The sequence below is a fragment of the Sus scrofa genome, chromosome 9 (assembly GCF_054392235.1).
Source record: "Sus scrofa isolate SSC_HxYL_T2T_F1_AM1 chromosome 9, Sscrofa_HxYL_maternal_Yorkshire_Landrace_v2.0, whole genome shotgun sequence".
Lineage (NCBI taxonomy): Eukaryota > Metazoa > Chordata > Mammalia > Artiodactyla > Suidae > Sus > Sus scrofa.
This window is the reverse complement of record NC_139391.1, coordinates 69,782,866-69,795,343: the sequence shown is the minus strand read 5'-3', so window position 1 is coordinate 69,795,343 and position 12,478 is coordinate 69,782,866. Positions and strand designations below refer to the sequence as shown.

Here is a 12,478-nt window from a genome sequence, read left to right as displayed (position 1 = left end):
CCTCGCCTGGCAGCTCTGGGCAGGCCTGTCAGGCCGAAACCTGCTACGCATCAGCTCCCCCTCCACTTCCTCCTCCCCCGGGGCTGTGTCGCAGGCCTGGTTCCAGAACACCTCATGGGTGACTGAAAGCAGCTCGGTGGTGGGAGACCGTTGGCGCTCTTGTCTTGTCTGAGAGAATCCCCACCAGCACGCACATGTACTGGACAGGAGGTGGGGCCCAGGCAGGCTCCCTGACATTCCCGTTCTTCGGGACCAGAAGACTTGATAGCCAGGAGGAGCTTAGCCTTCCACCAGGTTCCTGCCTGCTCGGAAAGCTGCTTTGACACTTTTAGCCTCAAATACTCAAATAGCATCGACCGGGAGGGCACATGTGTCTGAGTCATCACCTCTATCTACGGACGCTCTCTGCCTTGGGTCCCTGGGGTTTGCTGTGGATGTTGAAGTTTTGCCCAGGGCCCAGCTTCCCTGGGGGACTGTTTGAGCAACCCACTTGTTCTGGCCTCAGGGGGTAGGATGGGGAAAAATAGCTGTCTGCGTAGCTCCCCGCCACTCCTCTGGGGACATCCCCCAGAACGCCGGCCCCACACCCGGCACCGCCTGACCTGCAGGATTGAGCTTATGAGACTCTGGCGCCTTGGGAAGGAGGTCCGGCCACACTCATGTCCACCCCTCCCAGGTTTCCACAGTCAGCCAAGGCTTCAAGTCCTCTTTTTCCACTTGGCTCTTGGTCTACTAGGACAGCAGATAAATATAGCCCTGGGTTTCCCATAGTTTCTTATGCCTCTTTCACTAGAAAGTCTCTACACCTAGAGTTTAAGAGTTGAGATCTTGAGGGGAGTTCCCTTCATGGCTCAGCAGTTAACAAACCTGACTAGGATCCATAGGATGCCGGTTCGATCCCTGGCCTCGCTTAGTGGGTTAAGGATCTGGTGTTGCTGTGGCTGTGGTGTAGGCCTGCAGCAGGAGCTCTGATTAGACCCCTAGCCTGGAAACCTCCATATTCTGTGGGTGTGGCCCTAAAAGCAAAAAAAAAAAAGAGTTGAATGAGGGGAAAGGCACTGAGTCAGCTGCTCTTCTCTTAAAGGTGGGCTCCCGGCCCCACGCCGTCGCCAACGGCCATGAGTTGTTTGAGGTCTCAGAGGAGAGAGATGAGGAAGTTGCTGCTTTTTGCCACATGCTGGATATGTAAGAGTTAAAGAATGGGGGGCTGGGGAGGGTTGTGGGGGCTGGGGAGGAGAGTCACCCCTTCCAGAACTTTTTAGGGAGGAAGAAGAGCCATGTTTAATAAGTCTCAATTTATAACTGTGGGATGCTTCCTGCAACAGGGATTTGCAGGCTTTTTGGACTCAGAAGTGTCACATTTTGGACAAAATTCCTGAAACCTCGATCTAGCAGTTGCATTATTCCAGTCGCTTCAGGCTCAGTTGCCCTTAGGAGCAAATGCACCCCAGATGGAGATAAGAGTGTAATCTTATCTGGAGCGAAAAGAGAAAGGAAATGGATTCAGAAAAATTTTCCATTGAATTTGTTGTGAAAAGCTGTGTCCTTTTAGAACTATCTCTAATGTTCAGCTCGACTTGGGAAACATTTTGCAACTGTAACAAATGTTTTCCCAGAGCTACTGCCCCTCTGCCCCTTCCTGGCCTCCAGACCTGGAGGGCTGCCGGCTGAGTGTGGACAGAGGGGTCCTTGGACCTTGGGATGAGAGGGTCCCAGCAGGCTCTTGTCCACCACTCTCTTCTGAAGGCACAGCGAGGGTCCTCCTCTCTCTCTTCCTGCACAGCCTCCGATCTGGCTCCGACATCCAGGATTACTCCCTCACCGGGTTTGTCTGGAGCGCTGTCACCCCGAGCCCGGAGCACCTTGGGGATGAGGTTAATCTGAAGGTGACCGTGCTGTGTGACAGCCTTCGGGAGCCTCTTACTTTTACCTGCAACTGTAAGTGGAGTGGGGGGAGCGGTGGAAGCCTCCTTTGTTGGGGTGGGTGGGAGCAGGGATGACTGTGTTTGATTCCGGACCCTGAACTGTGTTTGCCTATGTTATCTGGCTGGTGATGGCGTGGAGCACACTTAGCCAGGAGCGGGGGATCAGGCCGAGCCCCGCTTGTCCCCGGAAACCCCTCTCACTTGCTCTCCCTGCCTCACCCCTGACAGGTTCCTCTACTGTAGACTTGCTCATCTACCAGACCCTGTGCTACACCCACGATGAGCTGAGGGATGTCAACGTGGGTGACTTCGTGCTGAAGCCCTGTGGGCTGGAGGAGTTCCTGCAGAAGTGAGTGAACAGCTGGCAGGAAGTGGCACCTGCCTTTGGGGTTGTGGGATTGGGAGGGGGCTTCATTGGGCTGGCGCTGGGCTCGTGGCCTGGGGCTGGCAGCTCCCCCCACCTCCACCCCCCTCCCTGCACCTCACAGTCAGGACGCCTGCTTTCTGGGCATACTCTCAGCCACGTCGCACTTTCCCCAGGAGCTCTGTCTTCCAGCGGGGTTGGCCAGCTTCCTGGGCCAAATTTGCTGTGGAAAGAGCTTGGAGCTGGGATTAGGCAAAGACGAGGTCACAGCTGCTAGCAGACTTCGGCATGTGGAGGGATGTGTGTATGGGGGCAGGGGAGACTGTGTGGGGTTGCGTCTCCCGCCCTAGATTATATGTGGTGTCTTTACGGCCACAGGCAGGAGGAGGACTGGGCAAAAGCCCTTGGGAAAAGATCAAAGTCGCTCCCTCCTCCCTGGTCCCCTGCCGACCAGCCTTTCCCCTGCTGGCACGTGCAATGGGTTGTCCCCTTCACCAAAGGCTTGCCTCCAGTTTCTCTCCATCCAGTGCCTCCCTGGAAAGTCTGATGTGGGCCAGCAGTGGCATTGGCAGTCCTCCTTCCTCTGCCCTGGGACTCCGGAGTGCTGGGGCGGAGGGGCGGGGATCCTACCCCTCAGGTGGTACAGCTGTGTGGCAGGCTGTAGGGCGGCAGATAAGGACATACTGAGACCTGCTCTCCTCCCCGAGCTTCCAGTTGCCTGCTATCTACTAGCTCTGGCCACTGGGGAGAGGGGAAGGGAGAGGCCAGTCTCTCAGGTCTTAGGAGTGCCAGTGGTGGCCACCCCTCGCTCTTTCTTTTAACACACGGGTCTAGAGGCAAGGATGCTGGATCAATGGCTAGAGCTGTTCATGGCTGGTTTCCTTAACCTTAGGGATATTGTGGGCCCTTTCTGGCCTCTGCCCTCAGCTGAAAACCTGAGAGAAAGGAAAGGGGCAGGGCCCTATGTGACACAACTCCAGGGAGCACGGTTCAAATATGTACCTGTGTTCTCGCTTTCCCCTAGAGGCATAGGAGAGGCCCCAGACTCAGGGGCTCCTGGCATAGGGCGCCCCAGGCAGCCTGCCACCTTTGTCAGGGCGCAAGGGGCACAGTGGGTCACATCCTCACAGCTGGTTTGGGTTGCGGCTTGCCACTTTCTCGTTGTGAAACCTTGACCCTGGGTTATGTTACTTCTGTCAAATTTAGCACGACTTAAATATGAGAATGATCGGTGAGCAATCAATAAATATTTGCAGGGAAGACCATTCCAAAGAGAGGACCTGGATGAGATGGCTGCTGGTCATTTCCCTGGCAGCCGCCCTAGTCCTTGAGCCCCCAAGTCCAGAGGGAGGAGCTGTCAGGTTCTGACCTTCTGCCAAGACCCTGGAGGAGCATTCCAAGCGCAATGGAACAGGATTGTTGGCCCTAGGGTCGTGGCTCTCCCATGGGTGCCCACAGAGGAAGGGCAAGTCCCCAGGGAACCTGTGTCCATCGCTCTTGATCCAGGAGGCCCCTCCTCCGCCAAGGCTTCTCTCTTTCCTCCCATCCAGACCCCTGAGCACAGGATAGCAGCCTTGGATGGGGTTGGAAAGGACCCTCTAGGGGTTCTAGAAAGCTGCTAGCTCTCAAAGAGGCCTTGTGTTTTCTACCCCTGCCTAGAAGAGGGACTGATGCTGAGGGGGTGGCGGGGTGGGTGGGTGGGGGGTGGCAGGTCCAGGATGCAGGCTGCTCTCAGATAAGAACCTTGAGATAGTCCCAGGGGAGGGTTGGGTTTCCTGCCACCTCCCCCACCCCCGCCACACTCTTCCTTCCTCCCAGGGTACTCCCACCAGACCTGCCCCACCGCCCAGCCTCACCCACCCCCAGGTTTTGGCTGCTGCTCCGTCTCAGCAGGTTGAAGCCTCGATGAGAGACTTGTGACCCCTCTGGATGTGGAAAACCCACTTAAGTCCTAGCTGGACCCGGACTGACCTTGGGCCTGGGCACCTCTGTTGGCTGTTGCACATAGCCTTTCTCCCCACCCCTGTTTCTGGCCTGGATTCCCAGGTCTGCTGAGGAAGGAAGTCCCTTTCCGGCTTCTGTTACCCAGCTGCTGGGACTTGGCCCTGGCCTGCTGTGCTGGCCTGCAGGTGGGACTCAATCTGCCCCTTGTCCTGGGTTTCCTTTCTAAGATGTGATTTGGGATGTGATTTGGAGGGAGGAAGGGGCTGGATCACTCAGGGACTCCATAGGCCTCCTCTGAAATTTGAGATGAGCAGCAGGAGGGGGATGTCTCACGTGCTGTTCCTTGAGCAGTGCGAATGGCATGGAGGCGTCCATAGAGGTTTTTACTTTTTTATTTTTACTTTTTTGTCTTTTTAGGGTCGTGCCCATGGCATATGGAGGTTCCCGGGCTAGGGGCCAATCAGAGCTGCAGCTGCCTGCCTACACCACAGTCACAGCCATGAAGTATCCTAGCCATGTCTGCGGCCTACAGCTCACGGCAACGCCAGATCCTTAACCCACTGAGCGAGGCCAGGGATTGAACCTGCGTCCTCATGGATGCTAGTTAGATTTGTTTCCGCTGAGCCATGATGGGAATTTTTATTTTTAATTCATGATCCGGCAGGACCCACAGAGGGAGATGAGAAGCAGAATTTGAGGGACTTAGGGGTAACAGGCCTGGAATCTTGGTAGGTTTGCTTGGCTGGCCTCGGCACGCCAGTTGGTAATGGTAGGGACAGTGAGACTTAGGACCACAGCATGGGCAGAGTGTCGTCCACTGAGCTCCACGCCCGAACCTGAGCACAGGCTGGCTTCCAACCTGTCCTATGTACCAAGGCCAAGAGGATGGCATTTAAACACGGTCCCTGAGAAGTCTCTCTGTTCCTCACTCCCTCCAGAAGTTCCCAGCCCTGGAGAGAACTAGTGATAACAGTCCAGGTGGTAAATACCTAGGAAAATCAATGTTTGTGCAGATCAAGGATTAAAAGCATCAGGTGGCTTTTTTAAAGGCAGACCTCTGTTTCTTTCTTTCTTTTTTTTGTCTTTTTGTCTTTTTAGGGCCATACCCATGGCATATGGAGGTTCCCAGGCTAGGGGTCTAATGGGAGCTGTAACCGCTGGCCTAAGTCACAGACACAGCAACGGGGGTTCTGAGCCGCATCTTCGACCTACACCACAGCTCATGGCAACGCCGAATCTTTAACCCATTGACCGAGGCTAGGGATCGAACCCGCAACCTCATGGTTCCTAGTCGGATTCGTTTCCGCTGCGCCAAGTCGGAAACTATTTCTTTCTTTTTTTTTTTTTTTTTTTTTTAAAGGCTACACCTTCTGCATGTGGAGGTTTCTAGGATAGAGTCTAATCGGAGCTGTAGCCTCTGGCCTTACCCCACAGCCACAGCAATGCCAGAACTGAGCCATGCCTGCAACCTGCATCACAGCTCATGGCAATGCCGGATCCTTAACCCACCGATTGAGGCCAGGGATTGAACCTGCGCCCTCATGGATTCTTGTCAGATTTGTTTCTGCTGAGCCATAATAGGAACTCCCAGCCCTCTGTTTCTTTGCCTGAGCTCTGGCCTGTCATCTCCCAGGAACCAGGGTAGAGGGTACAGCATAGGTATGCGACTCCTTCACCTCCCCCTTCCTCCTGTCTCTCATTCCCCAAAGCATTTCCCTTAAATGTCCCCCCACGTCCCCAGGATGCTAATGGCCTTGTCCCCCTGTCCCACCAGCAAGCACGCCCTGGGCAGCCATGAGTATATTCAGTACTGTCGAAAGTTCGACATCGACATTCGGCTACAGCTGATGGAGCAGAAAGCTGTGCGCAGTGACCTGGCCCGGACGGTTTGTGTGTTTGTGTGTGTGTATGTGTGTGTGTCTTGGGGTCAGGGGGGAGGTTGATGGCTGCAAGGGGTATAGAGGTAGTGGGCAGTGGGTGGTATGGAACACCTTGGGCGGGTGTGGGGCACTGGGCTAGGAAAGAGACACTGCCCCTCTCTGAATAGGGCACTTCTCATGCAGGTAAACGATGACCAGAGCCCTTCCACCTTGAACTACCTCGTGCATCTGCAAGAGAGGCCAGTCAAGCAGACTATCAGCAGGTGAGAGTGGGTACCATCTTAGATGTGGCCCACGCAGGAACCATGAAGGGGCCCCAGCAGATACCCTTGCTTGCCTTTCTGCCGGGGCCAGGGGTTCATGCAGGTGTTGGGGTTGGGGCCTGAGTCTTAGAGGAGAAGATCCCCACTCCAGGATATGTTACCTCTCTTCCCTCTGGTACTTTGCCACATTCTCCAGGTAAGAAGTGGCCAAATAGGAAGGACTCGCTGGCCTTCAGTCTTCATGGGCCCTGTAAAAAGACCGGGAACCCCTTTAAACTAGAATCTGATTCCTGAGCTGTGGAGAGAGAGGGAGAGAATGAGTCTTCCTGTGCACTGAGTCAGTCCTGACCTCTCCTATGACCTTTCCTCGTCCCCACCTCCCCAGGCAGGCCCTGAGTCTTCTGTTTGACACTTACCACAATGAGGTGGATGCCTTCCTGTTGGCTGATGTGAGTACAAATCCTGGGGTTGGCCCAGCTGCCCAAAGTAACCCCCCCCGCCCCTTCTCTAGTCCTCCTGGGATCAACCAGCACTAAAGGGTTCTGGAGTAGATGTTGAGAATCTGTTAGCAGAGCACCTTTTTTCCTTCTAGGATATGGCAAACCTAGCCTGCCAGCTGTTGGGCAGCTGGCAAGTGCGTATAGAAGGATTCTGCTTGTCTGTAGAAATAGGTCAGGAACTGTGCTCTGACCCTGTCTCTGGAGTGGGGCATCTCCAAAGCTAAGGGACATAGTGTTGTCACCCCAGCTGCTGTGCTTGCATGTGCACTGGAGTGTACATCCTGTGAGCAAGGCCCTGCGACGTCTGATCTGAGAGGTTCTGATGTGCTGGTGTGGTGCGTGGAAAACCATCAGGAGGTGGAGGGTCACAAGGGTAGGGAAGGGCCAGGCCTCTCCTCACTTGCATTCACGTGGAGTTTTAAGCCTCAAAATCATGCGAATAAACATTTGCCCCCCGTGTCGTGAAGCTGAAGAAAACCAGACAGTGATCTTTGAAAACCATCCCTATCTCATGGATCCTGTTAAGTAGTGGTCGTCCTTTTGGGGGAGTTGAGCTTTGTATCTTGCTCAGCCCTCCACTGACTGCCAGAATCTCTTCTCTAGTAGCCTCTGCTGAATAGTGACTATGATGAGAGGGGAGTTTTCTTTCTTCCTTCTTTCCTTCCCTCCTTCCTCCCTCTGTTTTTTTTTCTTTCTTTTCCTTCCTTCCTTCCTTCCTTCCTTCCTTCCTTCCTTCCTTCCTTCTATTTCTTTGTTCCCCTGCCTGTGGCATATGGAAGTTCCAGGGCCAGGGTTCAAATCCACACCACAGCAGCGACCTGAGCCACCGCAATGACAGCCCTGGATCCTTAACCACAGGAGAACTCTGAGAGAGGAGTTTTTTCAGCACCTTTTTTGTACTAGTCTGGCTCTTCGTCAGGGGCTGCAGTAGGTAGGGAAGCATAAGAAGAACTGTTTTAGCCTTCAGGGAGCTTGGTTTCCTGCCAGGAAATAGAATAGTAACATAAAGCTGTTAGAACACAGAAGAGGTTTGGAGTTCCCGTCGTGGTGCAGTGGTTAACGAATCCGACTAGGAACCATGAGGTTGTGGGTTGGATCCCTGGCCTTGCTCAGCGGGTTAAGGATCCGGCATAGCCGTGAGCTGTGGTGTAGGTTGCAGACGCAGCTTTGATCCTGTGTTGCTGTGGCTGTGGCGTAGGCCAGTAGCAACAGCTCCGATTCAACCCCTAGCCTGGGAACCTCCTCCATGTGCTGTGGGAGTGGCTCAAGAAAAGGCAAAAAGACAAAAAAAAAAAAAAAAAAAAAAAAAAAGACAGAAGAGATTTGTGGAGAGTTAATCAGGGGCGCTTCGAGAGTGATAGAGAGGGGGCCTGGCCCAAGAAGGCTTTGGGACGTTGGAGGTTGGAGTTCAGCTGCTCTGTGATTTGCATTTATGGAGGTAATCAGGGCAGGACAGGTGAGGAGACTTCAAATGAGAAAATTGCAGGAGCCAAAGTGCAGAGGTGTGGCCTTGGCCATGGCACTGATATGAGACCTGTCTGGACATTCAAGATGGTAATAGGGGAAAGAAGGCTATGTGGGAGTTCCTGTGGTGACTCAGTGGTTAACGAACCCGACTAGGATCCATGAAGTTGTGGCTTCGATCCCTGGCTTTTGATTAGCGGGTTAAGGATCCGGCATTGCTGTGAGCTGTGGTGTAGGTCGCAGACGCAGGTCAGATCCCCCGTTGCTGTGACTGTAAATGTAGCTGTGATTCAACCCCTAGCCTGGGAACCTCCATATGCTGCAGTGCGGCCCTAAAAAGACAACAACAACAACAAAAAAAAAAAAAAAGAAGAAGAAGAAGAAAGAAAGAAGGCTGGGTAGGCAAGTGGGGCCTCAGTGTGGTCTCTTTGGTCTTGCTCTTCCCTACGGCTCGATTTTATTAGAACTGCCTGTCTCTGGGGGAGACCTTGCATGCATTTGTTTAGTATAAGTAGACTGTAGCAGACAGAGAGAGGCCAGAAGTAGAGGACACTCGGGGAGGATGTGGGACCATGGGTATGGCTCCTTTCATTCAGTAGGAGAGGTGGCTCCCTCATGCCAGATGTTTGAAAATAAAGCATGCTTTGCTGTATTGTAGAGAATTGACAGAACACTGTAAACCAGCTATCATGGCAAAAAGGAAAATCATTTAAAAAGAAAAAAAAGGAGTTTCCGTCGTGGCTCAGTGGTTAACGAATCCGACTAGGAACCATGAGGTTGCGGGTTTGATCCCTGGCCTTGCTCAATGGGTTAAGGATCTGGCATTGCCGTGAGCTGTGGTGTAGGTTGCAGAGGTGGCTCGGATCCCAAGTTGCTGTGGCTCTGGCGTAGGCCAGCAGCCACAGCTCTGATCCCACCCCTAGCCTGGGAACCTCCGTATGCCATAGGAGCAGCTCAAGAAATGGCAAAAAGACCAAAAAATAAAGAGAGAAAGAGAGAAAGAAAGGAAGGAAGGAAGGAGGAAAGGAAGGAAGAAAGAAAAAAATGGATTCCACTGGTTACTCCTGAGGGTTGTGAGCCCCTGATTCTCCCAACCCCTTCCTTCAACACTGCGGGTGCTGGAGGCTGAGAGCACTAGCCTGCCAGCCTCACGGTGCTGCCTCCCACAGGGGGACTTCCCACTGAAGGCCGACAGGGTGGTCCAGTCCGTCAAGGCCATCTGCAATGCCCTTGCCGCTGTGGAAACCCCTGAGATCACCAACGCTCTCAACCAGCTGCCCCCCTGCCCTTCCCGAATGCAGCCTAAAATTCAGAAGGTAACGGGGCCCAGGCACCGGCTTGGGGAAGGAGGAGAGGACTCTTCCCGGAAACTGGGTGACTAGGTATCCACTTACTCAGAGGCACTGCTCTCCACCTCCTTCTTTTTTGTTTGAACATTTAGCCACAAGAATTCTTGGGGAATGGATGCTGGTGGGTCACCTCTTCCTGAGGATGAGGGTGGGCTAGGGTCTGCCTTCCCTCTGCCTTCCCTTCCCCACGTCCCATCCCAGGGGACTGACTGACTGCCAGGAGCCCAGGCCAGCAAAAGCTTTAGTTCTAATCACTGAGGTGCTGCCTGGCAGGTTGCATCTCCATCAAGGTGTGAGACCAAAATCTCTCCCAGGCCAGGGACCAAGGGCACCATGGTGGGGGCTGTGTGCTGGGCAGGCAGGGCCAGCTATCCCTCTGGGCGCTGTGATCTGTAATGAAGTGGCCTAAGAGCCAGAGCATCTCATTTGGGTGGACACAAATAATTTTATCCCTGAGCTGACTCACTGTCTATCACACGAATCTGGTGCAAAGTATTACTCTATCCTCCCTGGGGAACCTCTGCTCCTCAAATTTCTGTCCAGTTTGGTGCAGATGAGCGCAGCTGTGAAAAGCCCTCCTTCCAGCTGTGATGGAAAAGGCATGGCCCTGAAGCTCCGTCCCTCTTCTTTTTCCCCAATAGGATCCCACCGTCTTGGCTGTGAGGGAAAACCGAGGTAAGGGTGCTGCTGTCTTCATCCAGGAGGGGCAGCTGAAAACTGTAGTCTCTGCCCAGATTCCTTTTTCTCCCTGGTCCCCTGATTTATGGTTCCAGGTCTGCCTCTGTAAGTGTGTGTGTGTGTTTTCCTATATGAGGCGTGGATACAGCTGGAGAGCACATTTCTTTCCACAAAATGTTTTCTCATTATTTGTACTCGTTATTCCTGTGGTGTCCCTGGGAGACGGTGATGAGGTGGTGTAAGCATGAGGGTGGGCGTGGTGAGGCAGAGTCAGTCCTGGGTGCCAGATGGGAAAACTCTCACTTGGGTAGGTTGTGACTATTCACACATAACCCCTGTGTTTCCAACTTAGCAACTTGGGGAGAGGATGATAAAGAAAGGTTTCAAAAAAAAAAAAAATGGAGTTCCCGTTGTGGTGCAGCAGATACGAATCCGACTAGGAACCATGAGGTTGTAGGTTCTATCCCTGGCCTGGCTCAGTGGGTTAAGGATCCGGTGTTGCCGTGAGCTGTGGTGTAGGTCACAGATGCAGGTCAGAGATGCAGGTCGGATCTGGCGTGGCTGTGGCTGTGGCCGGCATCTACTGCTCCGATTAGACCCCTAGCCTGGAAACTTCCATGTGCTGTGGGTATGGCCCTAAAAAAGACAAAAGACAAAGAAAAAAAAAAAAAAAAAAAAGAAAGAAATTTTTGCTAGGATTCCCTGTTAATTCTTTGAAGCAAAATGTTAGACCTATAAAGATCATATCTCTGGGAATTTTGGTCAGTGATTTCCAGTCTTTTGGATTTCATAGACCAAAAAGTATTATTTGGGGGACCAGCATAGTAGACTTGTCAGCTTTTGTTTTGCTAAGCAGTAACATTTTATTCTTATTTTTTTGTCTTTTTTTTTTTTTTTTTTTTTTTTTTTTTAGGGTTGCACCTGTGTCATATGGAGGTTCCCAGGCTAGGGGTCGAATTGGAGCTGCAGCTGCTAGCCTACACCACAGTCACAGCAATGCCAGATCCTAGCCGCATCAGCAGCCTACACCATAGCTCATGGCAATGCCAGAACCATAACCCACTGAGTGAGGCCAGGGATTGAACCTGCGTCCTCATAGGTGCTAGTCAGATTCCTTTCCGCTAAGCCACTGAGGAACTCCAGCAGTAATGTTTTAAAGTAGCTGATAATTATTATTCCCACTAGCTCCCAAAGGAAGGGACATTCAGACTAAATAAGTAGCAATATATAAAGAGAAGGACAGTGTTTAATATTGGCTATCTATCATTTTGTGAGAAGCTTCTGCTTTTTCCTCATCTCATCCCAGATGGGCAAATGGCATTTGGGGACTACTGCCCTAGGGTATCCATCCTAGGCAGTGCCATGGCAACAGGATGGGGCTCATTGAAGCCTCACGACTTCTCCTTCTGTCCACTTCCTTTCACAGAGAAGGTTGTGGAAGCCCTGACAGCAGCCATCTTGGACCTGGTGGAGCTGTACTGCAACACATTCAATGCAGACTTCCAGACAGCAGTGCACGGGAGCCGCAAGCATGACCTGGTCCAGGAGGCCTGCCATTTCTCTGGGCCCCTGGCCTTTACCGTCTATGCCACCCACCGCATCCCCATCATCTGGGCTACCAGGTGAGCCCTGGGCTGAATGGGAGCCCTAGAGGGAGCGAACTGAGTTTGTCTTCAAATGGCTTCTTCTGTCTGCATGGGACCCCACTGTCTTCAGTTTAGGCTCTGTGGCATCGTGGTGCACTATGGTTGAGAGGGAGACAGACCTGGGCTGGGCTATCCCAGAGGAGTGAGAAGAGGCTGCAGTGGTCAGGTCTTGCTGGCTGCGTAGGCATCCCTGCCCCCTCCCATCCAAGGCCAGCTGATGGAGATGCTGCTGCGACAGATGGCCACTTCCCAGATTTGAGTGCATGCCCCAGGGCCAATGACTGCACTTCCCTGCAGACGCACAATGGGAGGGGGTGGGGAGCTGGGAGATGACCCTTTGTCTCGAGTTCCCTCGGCCTGCAAGGGTGGGTGGAGGAGGACGTTCACTTGGTAATCCTCAGCTCCTCTCAGGGTCCCCCAGCATCCCAGGCCTGGGGGAGTAGGCCTTTGGCTCCACACTCCCCC

At 53.1% G+C, this 12,478-nt stretch overlaps 1 protein-coding gene across 19 annotated transcripts in view; it reads left to right on the top strand.

The window, feature by feature from the left end:
* PIK3C2B (phosphatidylinositol-4-phosphate 3-kinase catalytic subunit type 2 beta) overlaps positions 1-12,478 on the top strand; it is an 81,570-nt gene that overhangs the window by 30,776 nt on the left and 38,316 nt on the right. For 15 of the 19 annotated variants that reach the window (XR_014815624.1, XR_014815627.1, XR_014815625.1 and 12 more), the window contains 9 exons: positions 1,085-1,185; positions 1,784-1,938; positions 2,154-2,274; positions 6,008-6,119; positions 6,297-6,376; positions 6,762-6,825; positions 9,510-9,656; positions 10,331-10,364; positions 11,794-11,989. Coding sequence is in view for 14 of the 19 variants with exons in the window: in XM_084976680.1 (XP_084832806.1) it covers positions 1,085-1,185; positions 1,784-1,938; positions 2,154-2,274; positions 6,008-6,119; positions 6,297-6,376; positions 6,762-6,825; positions 9,510-9,656; positions 10,331-10,364; positions 11,794-11,989 (1,010 nt within the window). In the remaining 5 variants the exon portion in view is untranslated. The remainder of the gene's footprint in view (positions 1-1,084; positions 1,186-1,783; positions 1,939-2,153; positions 2,275-6,007; positions 6,120-6,296; positions 6,377-6,761; positions 6,826-9,509; positions 9,657-10,330; positions 10,365-11,793; positions 11,990-12,478) is intronic. The other 4 variants (XM_084976685.1, XM_084976687.1, XM_084976686.1 and 1 more) reach the window with 2 other exon arrangements.